Source organism: Monopterus albus, unplaced genomic scaffold, assembly GCF_001952655.1.
Source record: "Monopterus albus unplaced genomic scaffold, M_albus_1.0 scaffold61.1, whole genome shotgun sequence".
NCBI classification, from domain to species: Eukaryota; Metazoa; Chordata; class Actinopteri; order Synbranchiformes; family Synbranchidae; genus Monopterus; species Monopterus albus.
In genome coordinates, this window is record NW_018127941.1 from 2,533,747 (window position 1) to 2,553,398 (window position 19,652).

General features: G+C 40.1%; 2 protein-coding genes across 6 annotated transcripts in view; one reads left to right on the forward strand and one right to left on the reverse strand.

The window, feature by feature from the left end:
- lnp1 (leukemia NUP98 fusion partner 1) overlaps positions 1-7,513 on the reverse strand; it is a 16,179-nt gene extending 8,666 nt beyond the window's left edge. For 3 of the 5 annotated variants that reach the window (XR_002275213.1, XR_002275210.1, XM_020603529.1), the window contains exon 1: positions 1,411-1,672. Coding sequence is in view for 1 of the 5 variants with exons in the window: in XM_020603529.1 (XP_020459185.1) it covers positions 1,411-1,596 (186 nt within the window). In the remaining 4 variants the exon portion in view is untranslated. Of the gene's footprint in view, positions 1-1,410; positions 1,673-7,313 lie in introns of those variants that run through there. The other 2 variants (XR_002275212.1, XR_002275211.1) reach the window with 2 other exon arrangements.
- Positions 6,574-16,054, forward strand: tomm70a (translocase of outer mitochondrial membrane 70 homolog A (S. cerevisiae)). The gene is made up of 12 exons (XM_020603527.1): positions 6,574-6,912; positions 8,229-8,402; positions 10,632-10,758; positions 10,852-10,961; positions 11,046-11,194; positions 12,467-12,674; positions 13,614-13,748; positions 13,923-14,030; positions 14,162-14,278; positions 14,471-14,568; positions 14,653-14,775; positions 14,857-16,054. Exons 1-12 carry the CDS (start codon positions 6,682-6,684, stop codon positions 15,008-15,010), a joined length of 1,734 nt encoding a protein of 577 aa, XP_020459183.1. The 5' UTR covers positions 6,574-6,681; the 3' UTR covers positions 15,011-16,054.
- Positions 16,055-19,652: the final 3,598 nt, after the last annotated feature.

Consider the following 19,652-nt stretch of genomic DNA (forward strand, 5'->3'; position numbering starts at 1 on the left):
CAAGGCCTCTTGGCTAGCATACCATCCGGGGGTACAACGTACCATCTCCCTTCTGAAACGCTGCTTCTGGTGGCCCACCCTAGAGAAAGATCCCAGGGAGTATGTAGCTGCCTGTGCTCCCTGTGCGCAAGCCAAACCGCTCCATCAGTCCCCTGCAGGTCTTCTTCGGCCGCTGACTACACCTAGTCGGCCCTGGTCTCATATTGCCCTCGACTTTGTCACCAGCCTGCCTCCCTCCCAGGGCAACACTGTCATTCTCACCATCGTCGACCATTTCTCCAAAGCCGCCCATTTCCTTGCCCTTCCACAACTCCCCTCTGCTCTAGAAACCACCCAGCTCCTGGTTCAGCACGTGTTTCATATTCACGCACCCCCATCACTATCGTTTACCATCCAGGAACTCATACACCCCACTGCCCTCAAGCTCCCTGATTCCCTCCGTATTCACCTTATATTCCATGTTTCACAGGTCAAACCAGTCTCCTCCAGTCCCCTCTGTCCACCACCGGCTCCACCTCCTCCTGCCCTGGAGGTAGACGGTGGCCCTGCATACACCATCAGGCAGATCCTGGATGTTCGCCCTAGGGGCCGGGGTTTCCAATATCTGGTGGACTGGGAGGGTTATGGTCCGGAGGAGCGTTCCTGGATTCCCCACTCCTTTATTTTAGATCCTGCCCTTCTCACCTCTTTCTATCAGGCGCACCCGGACAAACCTGGGGGGCCCACATTGTTACTCGTCTGTTCATTTCTTGGTCACTTGTTTTACACTGTAAATAAACTTACACTGCCTGCATCGAAGTCAGTCTGGGTCCGTCAATTTTTGTGACTGGCTCACTTCCATGTTCGAGCCATCCTAACACATGCAGTAATCAATTATAATGATTTTTATCTGAGCTTCTGTCTGTGTATGCTTATAATGTGTGTGTGTGTGTGTGTGTGTGTGTGTGTGTGTGTGTGTGTGTGTGTGTTGGTGCGTGACATATACTTGTGCATCAGCAGACATTATTGATGTGAAATTGGTGGAGCTGAATTATGTTAGGAAATCCAACAATATAACCCACCTACATACCCTGCACAGTTCTCTTACCAATGCAGGACTTTCTCATGTCTGCAGATTACATGTATCAGTCTACTGTCAGTCTGCCAAAATACACTCTACATAGTTTTGCAGTATATGCTTCCTTTCTTGTTCAATTTGTAAATATTTGTACACATATTTGATTTTGAATGTTGTAGCTACCTACACAGAGTATTATTTGTTAATTTACCAGTGCAAAAACACAATGTTCTGCTAAGACATGACTTGATTTTAAATAAAACTGTCTGCTGCTGTTTATATATCAGTGCAAATACATATTGAACACGAACACAGTCACAAGCATGCATCCATTAAAAGCTGGGAGGGCTTACCACAGTCGGGAGCGATGCTCTTCGATCAACATGTGCTTTTGTAGGTCTTCTGAAACTGCGTTTTCTGTCTCTAGAGTTCCCAGGATCTGCTCCATGACCCCAGTAACTGCTCATCCATTTTGTGAAGTTGCCATCATCATCCTCATCATTGTCCATAATGATAGCGGGCAGGAGCCTGAGAGACATGATGGAGTTGTGCAGCAAGTCCCAGTACAACAGTTGAAAGAGTGATCCCAGCTGAGTGGGACGGAGAATAAAGACAACTGTGAGCTGGCCTACTAAGCCTGTAACTGGCTGGCTGCTCTACTACACAATGCTGTCCTGCAGGGCAAGAGTAAACTACTTCAGTTAAATCCCCCGGTGCCTCAAGCACTGTTACTGATATTCTGGGATGACCCAAAAATAAACTGCAGAGCTTTTGCTCAAGTCTTTAAATAAGTGAATCCCCTATAGTCTTTTTAACATTGCTAGTAGAAAGTAAAAATGGAGATGATGGGAATAAACAGGGAGGCAGAAGTCAGGGAGGAACGACTAGTAATTTTGGCACTGGGTGGGTGATGTGACCACTGCTTTTAATCTTTCCATTACAGTGATGGGCCTGGGGCTAGACAACTGAAACTCTAATTTCCCAATACTTTCCACTCACTGACCTCATTAGACCTGTAAATAATTATGGCGTGCAAGGAACTCTGTGTATTGTGAGCCTTGGGCTTGATAGGGAACAGGCTGTATTGTTCATATTATACTGGGTATCACTGAATCTGTGGGTTTTATTTTGTTACTTGGTTTTTTTTTCTTCCGGAGTTAATTTTTCTCAAAATTATCAAGTACAAATATAATGTGAGAGAACTCCAACTGTGTATGGCACAAATTCAACAACTGAAAATGTATCAATTGCATAGACTGTTGCAAAATTCATAAGCACATATAGTATATTGAATGAGTTGTACTGCACAGAGAGACTATTTCCAGCATTTAAATCATGCACAAGATCTTATAAAGAGAAGATCTGACTGAGAAAAGCAAATCTTATTACATATATTTATTACTGTAATCAAGAGATAGCACATTGCTACAGAGCCACAGTGTAGCTTCTTTTATCTTCAGTGTCCATTGCAGGTCATCAGAGTGAAACTGATAGAAGATAAACAAGTTGTGCAAACCTGTTTTTTTAGTTACCAGATCCTGTTTCCTGTTAGGTTTACATATGGACATAACCTCTTCCTTCACACCTTCACAAATGGCAAGGATCAAAATGCTGCTAATCATTTCACAGACCTGCATCTTAAAGAGGAAGAGTATACTGGACCAGCACTGTTATGAGACCTTCGTATTGTTTCGTCATGTAACCTCAGATTATGACTAAGAACAAGATTACTGTTGCTGGAGCCAGTTAAGGTCACACCTAAACACAAATTATCACAATCAATAAAGGTGATTGTTGATAATAAAAAAAAAACAATGCTAACTACTCTTACATAATACTGGAATATACAAATCTTTCATGCAAATAATATACTAATATTTTTCTGTTTCTGAGAAATACAGAATCTCTGTAATCAGACTACAGATCCAGAGGGGTTAACCAAACTAACATCCTTGGAAACTTTTTACTGTAAAAATGTGGTTTCAGGCTACATAAATAGGCAATATATAAATTATGTTCCAAAGCTACTTGGTGCTCTGGGTGAATGAAGAGACACTAGGCTGTGGTCCAACTCAGTGAAACCCTATTAACTGATTCATCTTAATTTCTATTTGTGTGTGTGTTCACATACTTGCTACATAGTGAAGACCAAAAAAGGTTTTTTCTTTTTTTTTTTTTGTTTGTATGTTTTTTGTGCTACGGAGTGAGGAAATTTTGGCTGGTGCTCACTTTGTGAAACTTCTTTTTCAGGGTTAAGACTTGGTTTTAGGGTTCAGGTTAGACTTAGGCTAAGGGTTATGGTTAGGCATTTAGATCTGATGGTTAAGTATTAGGGTAAGGGAATGCATTATGTCAGTGAGGGTCCTCACAAAGATAGATGTGCATGTGCTTGTGTGTGTGTGTGCACAAAAAATCTGCTAAATTTATTTTATAAATACTGAATAACAAAGTATATAAACTATTACAAAAATACTTGGTCAGTCAGAAAACCAAAACAGATAGATAGATATAGACAGACAGACAGATAGATAGATAGATAGATAGATAGATAGATAGATAGATAGATAAAAACAACAAAAACAGCAAGACATAGCAAGAGATAACATAATCTAACTGGAATCCTTTGGTGTATTTATGTAGCTCATCTGTGAAGATTTACATTTTTAGAGTACAGAGGCCACAGAATACAAAACATTTGGTGACATCAGTTAAACCTAAGGTAGGCAGTGTTAACAAAAGCAAGCACATTTTACAGGAACAAACAGTCAGGAATAGCTAGAAAGTCCAGGGTCCTTACTGTAACCTTCGTCACTAGCCTGTTTCACCTTTGTAAAGCAAGCAGGGTCACTGAAGAGAGTAACACTGTAGCTAACACACAACTGCAATATACAAGGTTACTGTGTCTCATCCTGTGTCATAGTTTAGTGGCAAATTGATTTCATGGCTTTTCAAAACACGCTACACAGTGTCAGTGCAAAATTGATTATTCCGAAGGTTGTTAGGGTGATTTTTATTTTATGCACTTAAGAATGGTTTTATTTTATAACACGCATAAGTTTACATACTTATATGTCACAGTTATGCTTATATAGTTATGAATATCACCCTATGTGTTCACTGAACCACTGGTCAGATGTTTGCTGTGTGAGTCACTGAAACACTAATGCAACATCATAAGTCTTGTCCACTAAATTATTGAATTTCATTAGATTTATGGCTGTAGCTAAGGGAGCTCATAGTTACTTATCGTTCCTCTGGACCGGTGGACCCAAAGGAGTCTTGGTACGGTAAGGCTCCAAGTTTATTAAAATAGATTAGACGTAGATGAGAAAGCTTCAAAGGGAAAACAGCAGTTATGCGCACACACGCAGGCAGAACAGTTTTAATTAAGTGAAAACAAAGGAACAAGTGAATGTGTATGTAGGAATTAAAGTAGTATAGGTATTCTTCCCCTTCCTAGGGCGCTGTCCACGATGATTGGAGCAGAGAGGACGGACGGACTGAAGGACCAATAACGGGAGAGTTAAGTCTAAACCACGGCTTCTCCCCAACAGTTTTGGACCAATTAGATAGTAGCACCTTTTCATACAAATATTGTATACCACTAAGTTGAGGTCAGTCTTTTCTGTTTATCCTAAACAGTGAAGATCCATGTGCACATGCTAATTTTGATACGTTAATGCATAATAAATTTCACACTGTGAAATATATATCCTCTTATTAGTCTTCTCTTTTCAATATAAAACGAACACACCTCACAGGGTGGTAGCCTCGATGGATTACAATGGATGCAATTTTCTTTCTTTCTTTTCTTCTACATATTGTCATTCTTAATTTGATATAGATGATAAATGAAACATTATTACTTAGTATAGAAGGTTTGGTTTTTCTTAGAACCCCAGAAGGAGAATGAAACATGTCTCTGATATTACACAATTATCTTGAATTTTAGAACAACTCATGAGGAACAGTCGTGCTGTTAAAGGTATTACACAGGGTTTCCTCTGTCCAGCTATAGCTGGCTAACAAACAATTCAGTGCTGGTCACTGTTTGGTGAGAGATAGCCTTGGGCACACATTGAGTAGACAGGCTCCTGCACTGTCCAGACAGACCAGCATTATGCTTTAAAGTGGGCCAGAGAGGATACTGGCAAAGATAGCCTACAAACACAGAAAGACCCACATGAGAAATCTGCACTGATCATGATAAAACAGTGTTAGTGTGGGAACTAGGCACGCGGAACAGCAAGTTCAAGTTGTTATTGTGATAAAGCACAACAGTGGGAAAGATAATAGCTTCATGGAGATAGTCACTGCCCCCTAGTGGCTTCAGACACAGATACAAACACTTTGTATTTTTGCAAAAAAATAAAAAAAAAACCAAAACACATCATTATATATCTTTGAATTAAAATAATTTTAAAATTACTTCAAATGTGAGGAAGTTAAAATTTGCTCAGGTTATACACTGGCTCAATTGTCCAGCTGGACCAGCTGTCAGATGTGTTTGCCTACCAAGCCAGTTGGGCCAGGCACTGTATAACCTGAGCAAATTCAACACAGATATGTGTCAAGCCACCAAATATCTGCTCTTTGATTGAGTAAGGGATAATATTGAGTGATACTTTGACTTTATGATCAGAATGATGATGGACTATGATAAGTTAGGGGTAGAGAATTGTGTCCCCAGTTATGTTGAATGTGATATCATTGCATGTACATTTTAGGTTAGGTTAGGAAAATTGTGTTACTTATTATGGGGCCTTGAAGATGCCTGATGGCATGGCCTGCATAATTGCACACTCACTGCTGAATATTTGCACATAGCAGCTCACATGTAACATATATTCTCTCTGCATTATATTGTGTTCTTGTATCCCTTCACTTGCTTCTTTACAGTGCCTTAGATTTGTGATTTTACTGCCTATTTAGATTTGTGTTATTGGTCATCTACTTTATATTTCACTTGTATTGTGTGGCATTCATGTGGACGGCAAAGTAAGAATTTCATTGTAGAGAGAAACACGTTTCCTAATTCTGCATATGACAAATAAACACTTTGAACCTTAGCTCTCAATGTGTATGTGTATGTATATATCCCCATGCAAGGGGCAAGTAAACAGTAAACCAACATAAGGCTGTATAGTATAGCAAAATAAACAGAATAAGCAGCATTAACACGCATATTAAAATTAAAAGTTAAAATGAGAGTAAAGTCGCTTTACATGTAAAACAGTCCTCCCAAATGGCATGGTGATAGGCTATGGCTAGACCTTGGATGCAGTAGAAATTAGCCTTATAGACAGGGAGAAAGTATGACCGATTATTCGGGTAGTTTAATATAGTGCCTTTGCTAATTATAGCTGGATTACTGACCAAGGAAAACAATAGCTCCCACTATGAGTTCTTTCCTCAAACCTCGGTCTACCATGTTTCATCTTGTTTGAAAGAACTACAACTTGCCGCCACTGTGGTATCACAACTACACACTGCTCATGATTTGTCCAATATCCCATGATTCCTCGGTGTGCGTGACCTCGCAGAACACCGGAAGAAGAAGCGGCTGCAGCAGCTCACGTTGTCTGAGCGTCTGGGGCTCGTTAACGATTGCTCTGTAGAAGATCATGGCTGCTTCAAAGCCAGTCGAGCCGCAGTCCGGGGCTGGACTACCCCGATGGCAGCTGGCACTGTTAATCGGGACTCCCATAGTGCTGGGAGTGGGGGCGGTTTACCTCTGGAACCGCAGCAGGACGAAGGAAAGGAAAGGGACCGGGGAGCGGAAAACACCAGAAGGGAGCGCCAGCCCCGTGCAGGGCCAAGACGGTACTCGAACCAACAGAGAGCTTGAAAGCATGGTAACGTTATCGTTTCCTGGAGTCTCCTCATGTGTCTACTGCTAATGTAACTTAGCGTTCCTCACATTAGCATGAGGCACCTTTATGCAGCGCGTACACGTTTCTGGTTAAACGTGTCGCACCGTGCAAGTACAGTCAAGGACACCTAATGTGACTGTGGCTGTCGGTGAGAGCTGCCTTCATCGGTATATATTAGGCCGATATCAGCCAGTTCATCGGGAGTGGACTAATGGTTGGCTAGCTGTCTCGTTAGTTAACGTTATCAAGAAAAGTAGCTAGGCTAGCTAGCCTGGATGCTAATGTCTAACATTACCTACATTTTGAAATGAGTGTGCTGTCAGCCAAAATGTAATGTGTTCAGCAAGCTACAGCAGGGCTGCAGCATGGCTAAAACATCTTACCTGGCCTTGAGGTGCAGTGCTCACGGATCTGTGCAGTTTGCATGGTGTTAATCCTTGAAGTGAAGTGCATATTCTCGGATGTTTCTAGTAATTATGGCTCCCATACGTTAAATGGCATTGCATAACCATGAGAATTATATTATTAGTATGATAAGTAACCTTACAAATATGGAAACTTCTGGAGATATGGGGTCACTATGTCATGACTGTGAGAACGAGAAAATGTGACTCAACAGCCATCTCTGTACACACTGAGCAGGAATCTTAATTCACTGCAGTTTTATTGCACACAAAAACAAAAAGTTTGATCAAACAGCTTACCAGTGTGGGTTACATTACCAGTCGGTCCACGTTTGTGCTGTTGCAGTGTATGCTATTGTAAATGTAATATGCTTACTTATCAGTACTGAAAACTGAAATAATTGAAATTTCTCAAGAAACCTGAACTTGGGTTTTTAGGTTTAGCATCTCCATCACTGTTGAGCATTATGGCTGTAATCATTAAATCAGTGTTACTGTAGGCATTGCTGTCAGTGGTTTGTCTGGACTTTCTGGCTTGTCACTTTGCTCTTAATAGGTAAAAACTCCAGCAATACCTGTAGTGTAAAGAATAACTTTATTGCAGCTTGGCAATGGATGAAGCTGTGCCAGAAATCTCCACTTGTCAGTTTGGTGGCATTCAATTCTTACACTTATGGAAGTCTAAGATTCTGAGGAATATTAAATTAAGTAGAAAATCAGCCTTTTGGCTCTTCAGTTCTTGATCAAGTTCAGGTAGGTAAGTAGGTACTTTATTGTACCTACCTACTTACCTACCTACCAGTTCTTGATCAAGTTCAGCGGGTCACAGTGCAAGACAATTCAGTTAATGAATGCTACCTTCTCTCTCTCTTTCTCTCTCTCTCTCTCATTCAGAGCCCCTTGGATCGGGCCCAAGCAGCAAAGAACAAAGGCAACAAGTACTTCAAGGCTGGCAAGTATGAGAACGCCATCCAGTGCTACACAGAGGCCATTGCTCTCTGCCCCACTGAGCAGAAGGCTGATATGTCAACATTTTACCAGAACAGAGCAGCAGCCTATGAACAGCAGGTTGGCAACACTTCATTTTAATCTGTGCAGACTGGTGTTAATGTGAAAGACTCACCTGTGATGTGAAGAAAAAAAAGCTACATTTTGAGATCGTTCATTATAAGGAAGTAAAATCATGTGTTGGGGACCAATAGTTACAAAGTGTTTTCATCATGAGTTTTAAAATGTTTGTATTGTTGGTCAAATATTGTGTCTTGTGCTTGCAGAAGAAAAGCCATATGGGTCAATCATCCTTGCTCTTTGAGTTTAATATATGGCCTCACTGTACATTAAGGGGTTCTCCTCCAGCCCTTCTCAAAATTTAAAGTTGGGGTGATTCGTTTCTAAGTCCATTGTTGCTGTGAGCTATGTAGTGCTGAAGTGTGGAGTTAGACCATTAAACAGTTATTCATCACTTTTGATTTGAGGATTTTTCAGGCAGGACAGAAAGCATGACTTGTTGACGCACTGGAGCCATCCTTAACATAATGCCTTCCCCCATCAGAGCTGAATGCAGCTACTGCACTGGACAGAGAACTACTGTTAGCTGATAGCCTAACAAACTCGTAGACTGCGGGCAAAGCTTACATTTTCGCTTCTCTGCAAGTTTGTGCTTGTTTAGCAGGTGTTTCATTAAATTACTCCCATTTGCCTTTTACATGCGAAGGTTTTATTGTACAAACATTAATGAGCATAGGTATTGTAAACTTTTGTTTCACTTTCCCTTCTATTGGGATGCATCTCCACTGCGGTGACAGCAGCTGTCTGCTGTGTGTGTGTGAGCTGAGCACCACTCGCTCTCATTCAAATGCCAACACAAAGAAGAAGCAGCACCATAAACACCAAAACCATATTCTGATCCACTGCTCTTACTCAGTGGTCTTTGATAAAATGCTCCTGTAGAGCCCTAGCGCATTAGCACCAGTTGTCCTGTTGAGTCATGAGCTACTGCCTTACTACACCTACTACAGTTTGCTAGCCAGATAGCTATGCCTTCACCTATGAAGGGCATCTTTCCTGCATGTTTTCCCTTAATACAGCCATAATGAGAACAGGCAGCACATTTCCACGATTGGGCTTGGTTTCAGTGTCTTCACTCGACAAACCCCCAGCATGTCAGAGCGGAAAATACACACTTTTTTATGATTTTGAAAGCAGTTTTTTGATCATTCAAATTTGGCTGAGTGGCTAATAACATATTTCCTGTTGTGTGACAAATGCAGAACACACATTTATTACATGGACTTTAAAGCCAAGAGACAGCATAGCATGCCTCTACAGAAAATAGTGGTTTGTAGGGGTGGGAGAAAAAAAAAATCGATTGACATTAGAATTGTAATTCCTATCTTCTGCCATTGAAAATCAATTCACAAATGCTAAACGATTTTTGTAATAATGTAACAATTTTGTAACACGAGTTATGCTGTACTTCAGTGGTTCTAACATTAGTTCATCTTCAGCGAGGGAAAACAACTACGTGTGTATGAATGACTTGATAGTGAGCTTTGAAAGACAAGTATGGAGTACTGTGGGACTACTTTTTAGCCCATCACCAACAGCTGGTGTAGCGGACAGCGAATGTATTAACAAACGAGAGCAGTTCAGCAACACGTCAGTCAAACTGCTGCGACAAAGAAGAGAGTTTGGTTCTACAGACCTGTGCCCATTTTGGATCACACTGCTTTTCTCTGGTGGTAACACTGCAGCACAGACGTTATTCTCCACTGCTGCAGACGTAATGTTTAAGCGCCCACGGCATGCTCATTTCCAGCCATTTAATGTTTAATCTTGGGTACCTCTAGATTAGCTTTGCACCCATTATAACTCCAAAGAGTCAAATTATTTCAAACCCAATATCACAAGGAGAGCCTCCTCCTGAAAATGAGAGGATAGTTTGTGAATGCACACAACTCCTGTTGCCATTAGAAAGCTACAACAACACATAAACAAAAAACTTATTGAAAATATTGCTACTTAGTTGGTTTTGATGCTTTGACATATTGCTACTTAGTTGGTTTTGATGCTCATCAGAACCAGTTATCTTAACTGTCTGTTAAGCTTTAGCAGCTCAGTGGGCAAAGGACAGAAATCAGTTGGTTGACACACGATCTCCAGACTGAGCTTTCCTGACAAGGTTGTAGGTGCTGTGCTGTGGCGGTGAATGCTAAAATTGAAAACGGATTACCTACCCAATGAATGAATATATGGATATTCGGGTTCAGCCCTAAACTTGTGTAACTGTTATTTCAGATGAAATGGACGGAAGTCGTACAGGACTGCTCTCACGCTGTGGAGCTGAATCCACGTTATGTCAAGGCTCTGTTCAGGAGAGCGAAAGCTCTGGAAAAACTTGACAACAAGAAGGAGTGCCTAGAGGGTGAGAAACCTATGTGTTCAAAAATGTTCCTGAATGTGTTTAGCCTAAAATGTGACACTTAACAGTTGGTTATGTTATCTGTGTACCCTCCAGATGTCACAGCCGTGTGTATTCTTGAGGCCTTCCAGAACCAACAGAGCATGCTGCTGGCAGACAAGGTGCTGAAACAGCTGGGGAAAGAGAAGGCCAAAGAGAAGTACAAGGTATTTGTTCACACAAAGAGTCTTAATTTTGATTTTATTTCCCTGAACCGTCGGTGTAAACCTTTTAAAACCCCTCTTCTGTAGAACCGTGAGCCGATGATGCCCTCTCCTCAGTTCATCAAGTCCTACTTTAGCTCGTTCACTGATGACATCATCTCCCAGTCGCTGCAGAAGGGGGAGAAGAAAGATGAAGACAAGGACAAAGAGGGCGAGGCAGCTGAGGTCACTGAGAGGTCAGAGAATATTTACTCAGCTTTGTTGGTACTGGTGACTAGGGCTGCACGATAAATCATTTAGTGAGCATGATTTAGATCCCTGTGCAATCTCGGTCTCGCGTGACTATGATTCTGTCGTGTTTGCGTTAACAGGGAGATGCCTTGCATCAAACCAAGTGCTCCCTTTTCCTAGTTAAGTTGTGTTAACCAATAGCAAGAATATCATGTGATGGGCTGTAGACAGGAAGACCGATTCAAAAACTAAATCCAACATTTGACATTGTGAAAGATATTCTGTGCCATCCTGCTACTCTTTTATAAACATTACGCTGACTGCTCTGTACACCCAGTGCCAAATAGCACTCGGTGCACAGACACTAGGTGAAATAAATCACTTTGTGGCTATTATATAGTGGTGGTTATTGGTTAACGCAGCTTAGAGAGGAAAAGGGAGTGCTTGGTTTGATGCAAGGGATCTCACTGCTAATGCAAACACGCTAAAATTATTGTCACGTGAGACTGAGATCGGACAGGGATCTAAATCACGCTAACAAAAACGATGACCCGTGCAGCCCAACTAGTGGCAAGTGAGCTGGTAGCAGAGAACAAGATGCTGATAATGTTCCAGAGAGGTTTTTTCCCCCATTTTCACTTGGTCGTGCCAGAATTTCCATGTTTGCAAATGTATTGAGATATAAAATACATTCATACCTCCAAAGGGAACATAGACTTTTACATAGAAATTTACATTAGCAGGTAATTTTACGGTCTGACTCCTAGAACAAGGAGTTGTTACAGGTAGAGATGCACCAAATGCATTCAAATTTTTTTGGAGATCTCAGCGATCGGCTGGTCAGTGGTCAAGAGCAATCACACTGAAAAATGGCCGCTTCCACTCTCCGCTGATTAATGGGTGCATCTCTAATTACAACCCCTACTGAAATTCAGCATGGCATGACCTTGATCATATTTTACAGCCAGTGCATATTTCAGGGCCATTGTGGAGAGCAGTGTATACACGAGAGCATGGATGGGATGAGAACATGTCCTGATATTCCACTTCAGATTTTGCAGTATATCACTGTATGCATATCTGGGAATTTTAGCCTTGCTGTGACATAGGTGGAGAGGTTGGGGGAGGAAGCTAATCATTATGAATCTTCTGCTGGGACATTAATATCCACAGCTAATTTAATAGGAATCCAGACATTCATGTAATTGTTTATGAAATGTGAATTATCATGTGGTGGATAGGAGCCTTTCCTGATGTGGTCTCTTTTACTTCCTTAGTTCTGGCTACCTGAAGGCAAAGCAGTATATGGAGGAGGAGAACTACGACAAGATCATCAGTGAATGCACAAAGGAGATCGAGTCAGGAGGTCGATACACTGCCGAGGCCCTGCTGCTGCGCTCCACTTTCTACCTGCTGATTGGTAATGCTACTGCTGCTCAACCTGATTTGGACCAGGTCATCAACATGCAGGGTGCCAATGTGAAGGTACGAGGTGCCAGTTTCATAAGTCTGCTCTTAGCTGAGATTATGGGAGCAATTTAAACTCTGAGACAGTTGATTAATACGACATAGGTCTGAATGATTTGGAAAAATAATCCAATTGTAATTTTATTTTAGAGAAATATTGCACTTGCAACTTGATATGGGATATATATTATTGACTGCAAACAAGGTTTACTGTGAATGACAGCAGCTAGATGAACCCCATCCTCACATGCACTAGTGATACTGAGGGTTACTGCTGTTAAATTTACTTTGTATTAAATTGTATTTTTCACTTTTCTCTACAACTTGTTATTTAGCTATAGGCTAGCATGTGTGAGATTAGAACTCAAACTGGTCAGTACAGCAGTAAATAAGAACAGGTATGTTTTCTTTTATCATTCATAAACTTTTGCAGAGCTCATCACATACTGAGTGTTCTGCTGAAACCAGAGCAGAAAGTGAAGCTGTAAAACATCGCCCACTCATTGTTAAATTTCAGTTTGAAAACATTTAATTTTTCAGTACTATTACGACTGCAAGGCTATAAAAATGTGTTCTAGCTGCCTGTATTAAGGTTCAGCTTTATCTGCAGATAATTTTGGTAACTTTGAGAAAATGTAGACCAATGTCTTGTTTAATAAATCTCATTCTTTCACTCAATCGCATGAGGTTCTCAGGTAATTTCAGTGCAGTTTGTGGGACAGTTGATCAGGCGATCTCCCCAAGTATAAACTAAAGTTTAGACTCACAGCACAATAGCCTGTCTGAGAAACCTGCCCCCGTTACTGTTTACTGGTTTTTATGCTAGAAAAAATACATTAAAGAAGTATTGGTTTCAAGGCATGTCATTTACTCAGTTGGTCAAATTATTTGGACGCATAAACAAAGATGTCCTTTACAAAGCTATGACCTCTCTGATGTGTCGTTTAATTTTTCCAGCTACGAGCCAATGCTTTGATCAAGCGTGGAAGCATGTACATGCAGCAGCAGCAGCCTCTGCTCTCTACACAAGACTTCAACATGGCAGCTGACATCGACACAGGCAACCCTGACGTGTATCACCACAGGGGTCAGGTAGGAGGCTGAATGGGTTTCTTTAAGATCTGTCAATTTATCAGACATTTGGGATCAGCTGACAGCTACTAATGTAATGTTTGCATTGTCTCTGGCATGCTGCAAAATGAAGGTGGTCACATGATGCTGGACATGTTTTTGTTGTACCTCAACAAGTGTGCTGTTTCTTCTCAGCTGAAAATCCTGTTGGACCAGGTGGATGAGGCGGTGGGAGACTTTGATCAGTGCATCCATCTCAGACCTGACTCTGCTCTGGCCCAGGCACAGAAATGCTTCGCTCTTGTACGTAACCAACTAACAGTGTCTTAACTCTCTAATAAATAAATTGAAATTAATCTTATTTTGCATTTAGTAACAATGGCTGCTACAGCAGGAAGATTAGCTGGTGAGTTTGTTTTGCTCGTGTTCTTCAGTACAGACAAGCATATACTGGGAACAACCCTGCACAAGTCCAGACAGCCATGGATGGCTTTGAGGATGTAATCAGAAGGTTCCCAGAGTGTGCTGAGGGCTACGCTCTTTATGCTCAGGTATGAAATCAGAAACTTGATTTTCTGTTTAAAAATGATGAGTGGGTGCTTAGTGTTTATTTTTTGATGTTGTGCTCTACCCATTATGCAGTTTGTCTCTTGTAAAATGTGTGATTCAGACAGAGAAAGTAGCAGCTTAAGGTCTCGCTGATGTGTCCATTACCTTATACAACAGCTTTGTGTTCTTTTCAGGCTTTGACAGATCAGCAGCTGTTTGGAAAAGCAGACGAGATGTATGACAAATGCATCAAACTGGAACCAGACAACGCCACCACATATGTGCACAAAGGGTAAGATTTTGTTCCCACTAACTGGTTCTATTTATAAAATAACTTTTGACTCCATCAGTCAGTAATTGTTTAATATGTATCCAGTTTGTTACAGCTTCAGTGGAAACAAGACATCGACTTAGGTCTGGAGCTCATCAGTAAGGCCATTGAGATTGACAACAAATGTGACTTTGCCTATGAAACTATGGGAACCATTGAAGTTCAGAGGTGAGATTAACCATTTGGTTCATTCCACACATTACAAGTCTTCTTGAAGTAGTGGAAGTAACCTGAAGGTTTTCTTTTCAGGGGCAATCTGGACAAGGCAATAGATATGTTCAACAAGGCAATTAACCTAGCCAAGTCAGAAATGGAGATGGCCCACTTGTACTCATTATGTGATGCTGCGTACGCCCAGACAGAAGTGGCCAAGAAGTATGGGCTGAAACCTCCGACACTGTAACTTTTCTGCCAACTGATCACCAAGCTCAGTCCTCATTGCTGGGCCCCGCTGTGTCAAAAGTGCAACTGTCTGATTTACTTTTTTTCCTTCCCCAAATCAGAGTCCTGGATTGTGGAAGAAAAAGGGAAGAGCCCTAAATATATACAGTGTTTACATCACTTTAAGAGGGTTTGTTGTCATAAAAACAAAATAATTGTCCACAATCAAGCCGAGGCTATGATCCTGGCATCTGGGATTCTTACTGACATCCCTTTTCTGGCATCTAATTTAACCAGAACATCATCATAAACCCTTTTATTACTCAGAATAAAGAGAATTTGTTGTCTAGAGAGAACAACATAGTGAATGGTCTTGGCCCTGTCTAAATTACTAGGAACTGTGTACAATGTAGAACTGAAATATATGCAGTCTGTTGAGCCAATTACTCACTTAAAGGCTTTTGTGAGACTTTTAAATCTACAGAAAATACTGTGAGTGCTTCACATTTTTCTAATGGGTTGTTCACTTGTTAATTTATGCTGGTCTAAAGTGTTCTTGTTTGGGGTTACTTCCATATTGTAACATACATTATCAGTTCCAAATGAGAGATGGTAGTGTAATGTCTCTGTTTGTAATGCTGGAATTGATCCCATGAATACAGGGCGGCCGTTTTTTTTTTTTATGTTGGGACTGCCTGTTTTCTTTTATATACCTTGTGCAGCATGTTCACTTTATAAATTAATGTAAATGCAATGCTTGTGCTGTCTTGAACACTAGGAAACCCCTAACTTTAAGATACTTTAGGCAAAGAACTTGATTGTAAGGATTTAACCAACTTTGTTTTTAGTTTTGTTGAATTGCCTCCATTTTCATAATGTCACAAGCGATTGGATTTTTTTTTTTTTATAGATCACTTTGAGCAACATGATTTATTTTCTATTTTATTGTAAAATGCTTATTGTGCTATATTTGGTTTCAGCTTTTGATAGATTTTATTTTTCCCCTCTCCTTTTCAGATTATATTCTTGTAACCCAGGCCTTATTGCTTCCAGTTTATATGCAGCCCTGAGAATCTCTTGGTACAATGTATGATTTGGTTCTTCTCCTTTTCAGATTATATTCTTGTGACCCAGGCCTTATCACTTCCAGTTTATATGCAGCCCTGAGAGTCTCTTGGTACAATGTATGATTTGGTTCTCAAGTAGCCACCGTACACAGTTAATTCTATATATTTAAAAAAAAATTAGCCACCACTGCTTAATGTTTGCATGTTGGATGGATTTTTAGTTTTTAGTAAACTAAATGGAAACATTCTTCTCTGGAGCATGCATTTGTTTAGGAGCAGTAATAGCTACATTTCACTGAAAGTGTGGAAATACCAAAGAACCAAATCATGCATACAAGCTGCAGCACATAAGGTCTGCTTCTCAACTATAGTCATCTTCTCAAACTTGCAGAAACAAATCAGGAGTGGTTGTGTGAAACGAGACTGTTTCCCATCAATGATGTGTGGTGACCAAAGTGAAAGAACATAAATCCTAATAAAGTTACGGTTGTGTGAAATGAGATAGATTCCCTTCAATGATGTGTGGTGACCAAAGTGAAAGAACATAAATCCTAATAAAGTTATAATTCCTGGAATTATTTCCTACTCTGCAAGTTTTTTCTAGCCCACTGTCCTCTGGAACTTAAGTGCTTAATTTTCTTGCTTCAGATTATCAATTGTGCCACTTGCAAGCAATGAGTGTTACACCTACAAATCTCACTTACATATTCTGCTTATTTTGTGTTTAAGATGTTTGAAGTCATATACAATTAAATAATTCATATTAAAACATCACACTAACACTGTGGCAATTTAAATAGACATTTCATTTAATTTGTAACAGCTTATATATTCTGCTTATTTTGTTTAAGACGTTTGAAGTCATACAATTAAATAATTCATATTAAAACATCACACTAACACTGTGGCAATTTAAATAGACATTTCATTTAATTTGTAACACCAAACATAGTATTTGACACACCAAATGTAGGCTTGAGAAGTTGTTTTCCTCTTTTCTAAAACCTTTGTCTCATGCATTAACATTTTTCTTGCACAGGCAGTGGACCACTGCTCTTTTCAATATTGTGGCTATTTAATATTTCAATATTAAATAGCTACTAGACATTTCATTTAATTTGTAACACTAAACATAGTATTTGACACACCAAATGTAGGTTTGAGAAGATGTTTTCCTCTTTTCTAAAGCATTTGCCTCATGCATTAACATTATTCTTGCACAGGCAGTGGACCACTGCTCAAGTAAGTATGTAACGTAATAAACCTTTTCACAGGAAACACTGTCACATGTCACATTAGGAAAAGCACAGGTGTAAACAGTAAAACAATCATGGCTGAATTCTATTTAGCTTCCATTTCGCCAGTTTAAAACGTATAAGCCCCAAAACAGCCTACAGCTATTTTAAAAATAAGAATTACAGTAATAATGGTGTAAATAGTCTTCCCTAGCAGATACCCAACATTAACAGGAGCTCCCACACAGCTCTGCATGGAGGTCTAATTGTGCCACATGAGTCAAAACACCTCTCTGATGTATGCAATCCCTGTCTCTTCCATTTCACCAGTTTAAAATGTATAAGCCCCCAAACAGCCTGCATCTACCAGTATTTTAAAAATAAGAATTACAGTAATAATGGTGTAAATAGTCTTCCCTAGCAGATACCCAACATTAACAGGAGCTCCCACACAGTTCTGCGTGGAGGTCTGATTGTGCCACATGAGTCAAAACACCTGTGTGAGCAAACTACTGGAACGTTGAAGGTTTAATGGATAATGAAAATAACTATTAGTAGAAGCCCCAAGCCAGTTAGACATTACTTTTTTGTTTTAATAGGACAACACAGTTAAATAAGTAACTTGTTAGTAGTTACCAAGACATTACTTTGTAATGTTTGAATATTGTTTGTGAAAGTTTGACCATGTTACTGTTCCATTGTGTAAGATGCAAATCTCCAAGTTTTACTTTCCTGCCTCAGTTCCTTCTTATGTCAACTCTACTTGAATTAACCTTCATAAAACAAACAACTGTACATCATCTTGATGTTAAAGCAGAATAAGCTTCCAAGCCACAAAAGTAGTCACTTCTATGACATAAATGTGAGTGATGTTTAACGAGTAAAAATAAATAAGTTGTTTGGTGCCAACTTGATGGTGTAATGTGGTGTTTTCTTTGTGTTTTATGTCTGGTCTTAATTTTTCATTTCACTTAATTATAGTTGTAATACAAAGGTGAACTAGTGTTTTATTCTGCATTCTCAGACTTTTGGTTTTGACCATATGAAGAGTTTATATACAGTGTTGATCATGATGATCAATTTTAACAAGGTATTTTCTGAATTGGCAAATGAAGGGAACAGACCAAAGCAGCAGACAAGAAGAGCAGAGAAATACAAACTGTCTACTAGCAAACAAGACTTATTCAAACCGGTTTAGGTGAAAATGGAGTTTGTTCACTCTGAGTTCTGGGAAAGTGAAGTCATGTTTTCACCCAACTTGATTTATAGAATATCTCCTCTTTGAGATTAATAGCAGGTTTTAAAATGGGTTTGAATGTTACTGAGGTAGCCTGTTAGCTTAGCACATTTAACTGAGCTGGGGCCTATTTCAAGAAGGCGGTTTTGTCGAAACTCAGAGTTTGTTAACCCCGAAATGAGGGAAACTCGGAGTTTTCGGTTTCAGAAACGGAGGTAACTTAAACCCGTGAAAGCGGGGTAAGTTAAACCCGTTTCACAAAGAGAGGTAATCTAAACTCAGAGTCAGTTACTATGGCAACTTACTCTGTGAACCTAACCTGCTGGGGAGCAGGTTTTGTTCGGGAAACTCAGAGTTTCCTCCGGGTCTCCGCCCCTTTTTAAAGTGAAAGGTGTTTAATACCTCATTTAATCTTTCAGTACATTCATAGATTGCACACGTTTCCGTCACGCAGAGACCAAAATGGCGTGTCCATTCATAGAGGATCCTGTAGATGAGGACGCTGTATTAATTCGCAGGGAATTGCATTTACGTCGGGAGAGGATATTGAGGCCACAAGTTGATTTTTTGTCATATCCCCATGTATTTTTATTTGAGCGGTACCGTTTTTCTAGAGAGTCCATAACATATATCAATAATCTTATCCACCCATACATCAGACACATCACCCATCGTGGCCGTGCTCTTACATCCGAGCAGATGCTTTGTGTTGCATTACGATTTGTTGCAAACGGCAGTTTTCATTATAACATCGGGGATGCAGAGCACATTAGTAAGGCCACAGTACGTAGAATAGTTCGTAAAGTGTGCCTCACCCTCAAGCGCTTTCTGTGAATTTTTGTTGTGTTTCCTGGGCACAAACCCCTCAGAGCCATTAAAGAGGAGTTTCACAGGATTGCAGGTTAGTGGTATTGAATTCGTTTCAGTAAGGCTAATCTGACAAATGATGATCAGTTAATAACATCTTGCTGTGACCTCTGGAAATAAACTAATAATTAGAATCCCCTTCAGGATTTCCTAATGCGGTTGGATGCATTGATGGCACACATATTCCCATCAATGCACCTACATGAAAATTAAAATTCAATTCTTATATTATTACATCAGTGTTGGGTAAATCTTAAA

Bases quoted from the DNA above. Each gene is read 5' to 3' on its own strand.
- tomm70a (XM_020603527.1), top strand. From the start codon at position 6,682: ATGGCTGCTTCAAAGCCAGTCGAGCCGCAGTCCGGGGCTGGACTACCC. The intron at 11,195-12,466 runs GTCAGAGAATAT...TTACTTCCTTAG, and splicing joins GCAGCTGAGGTCACTGAGAG to TTCTGGCTACCTGAAGGCAA. The intron at 14,031-14,161 runs GTACGTAACCAA...CGTGTTCTTCAG, and splicing joins CACAGAAATGCTTCGCTCTT to TACAGACAAGCATATACTGG.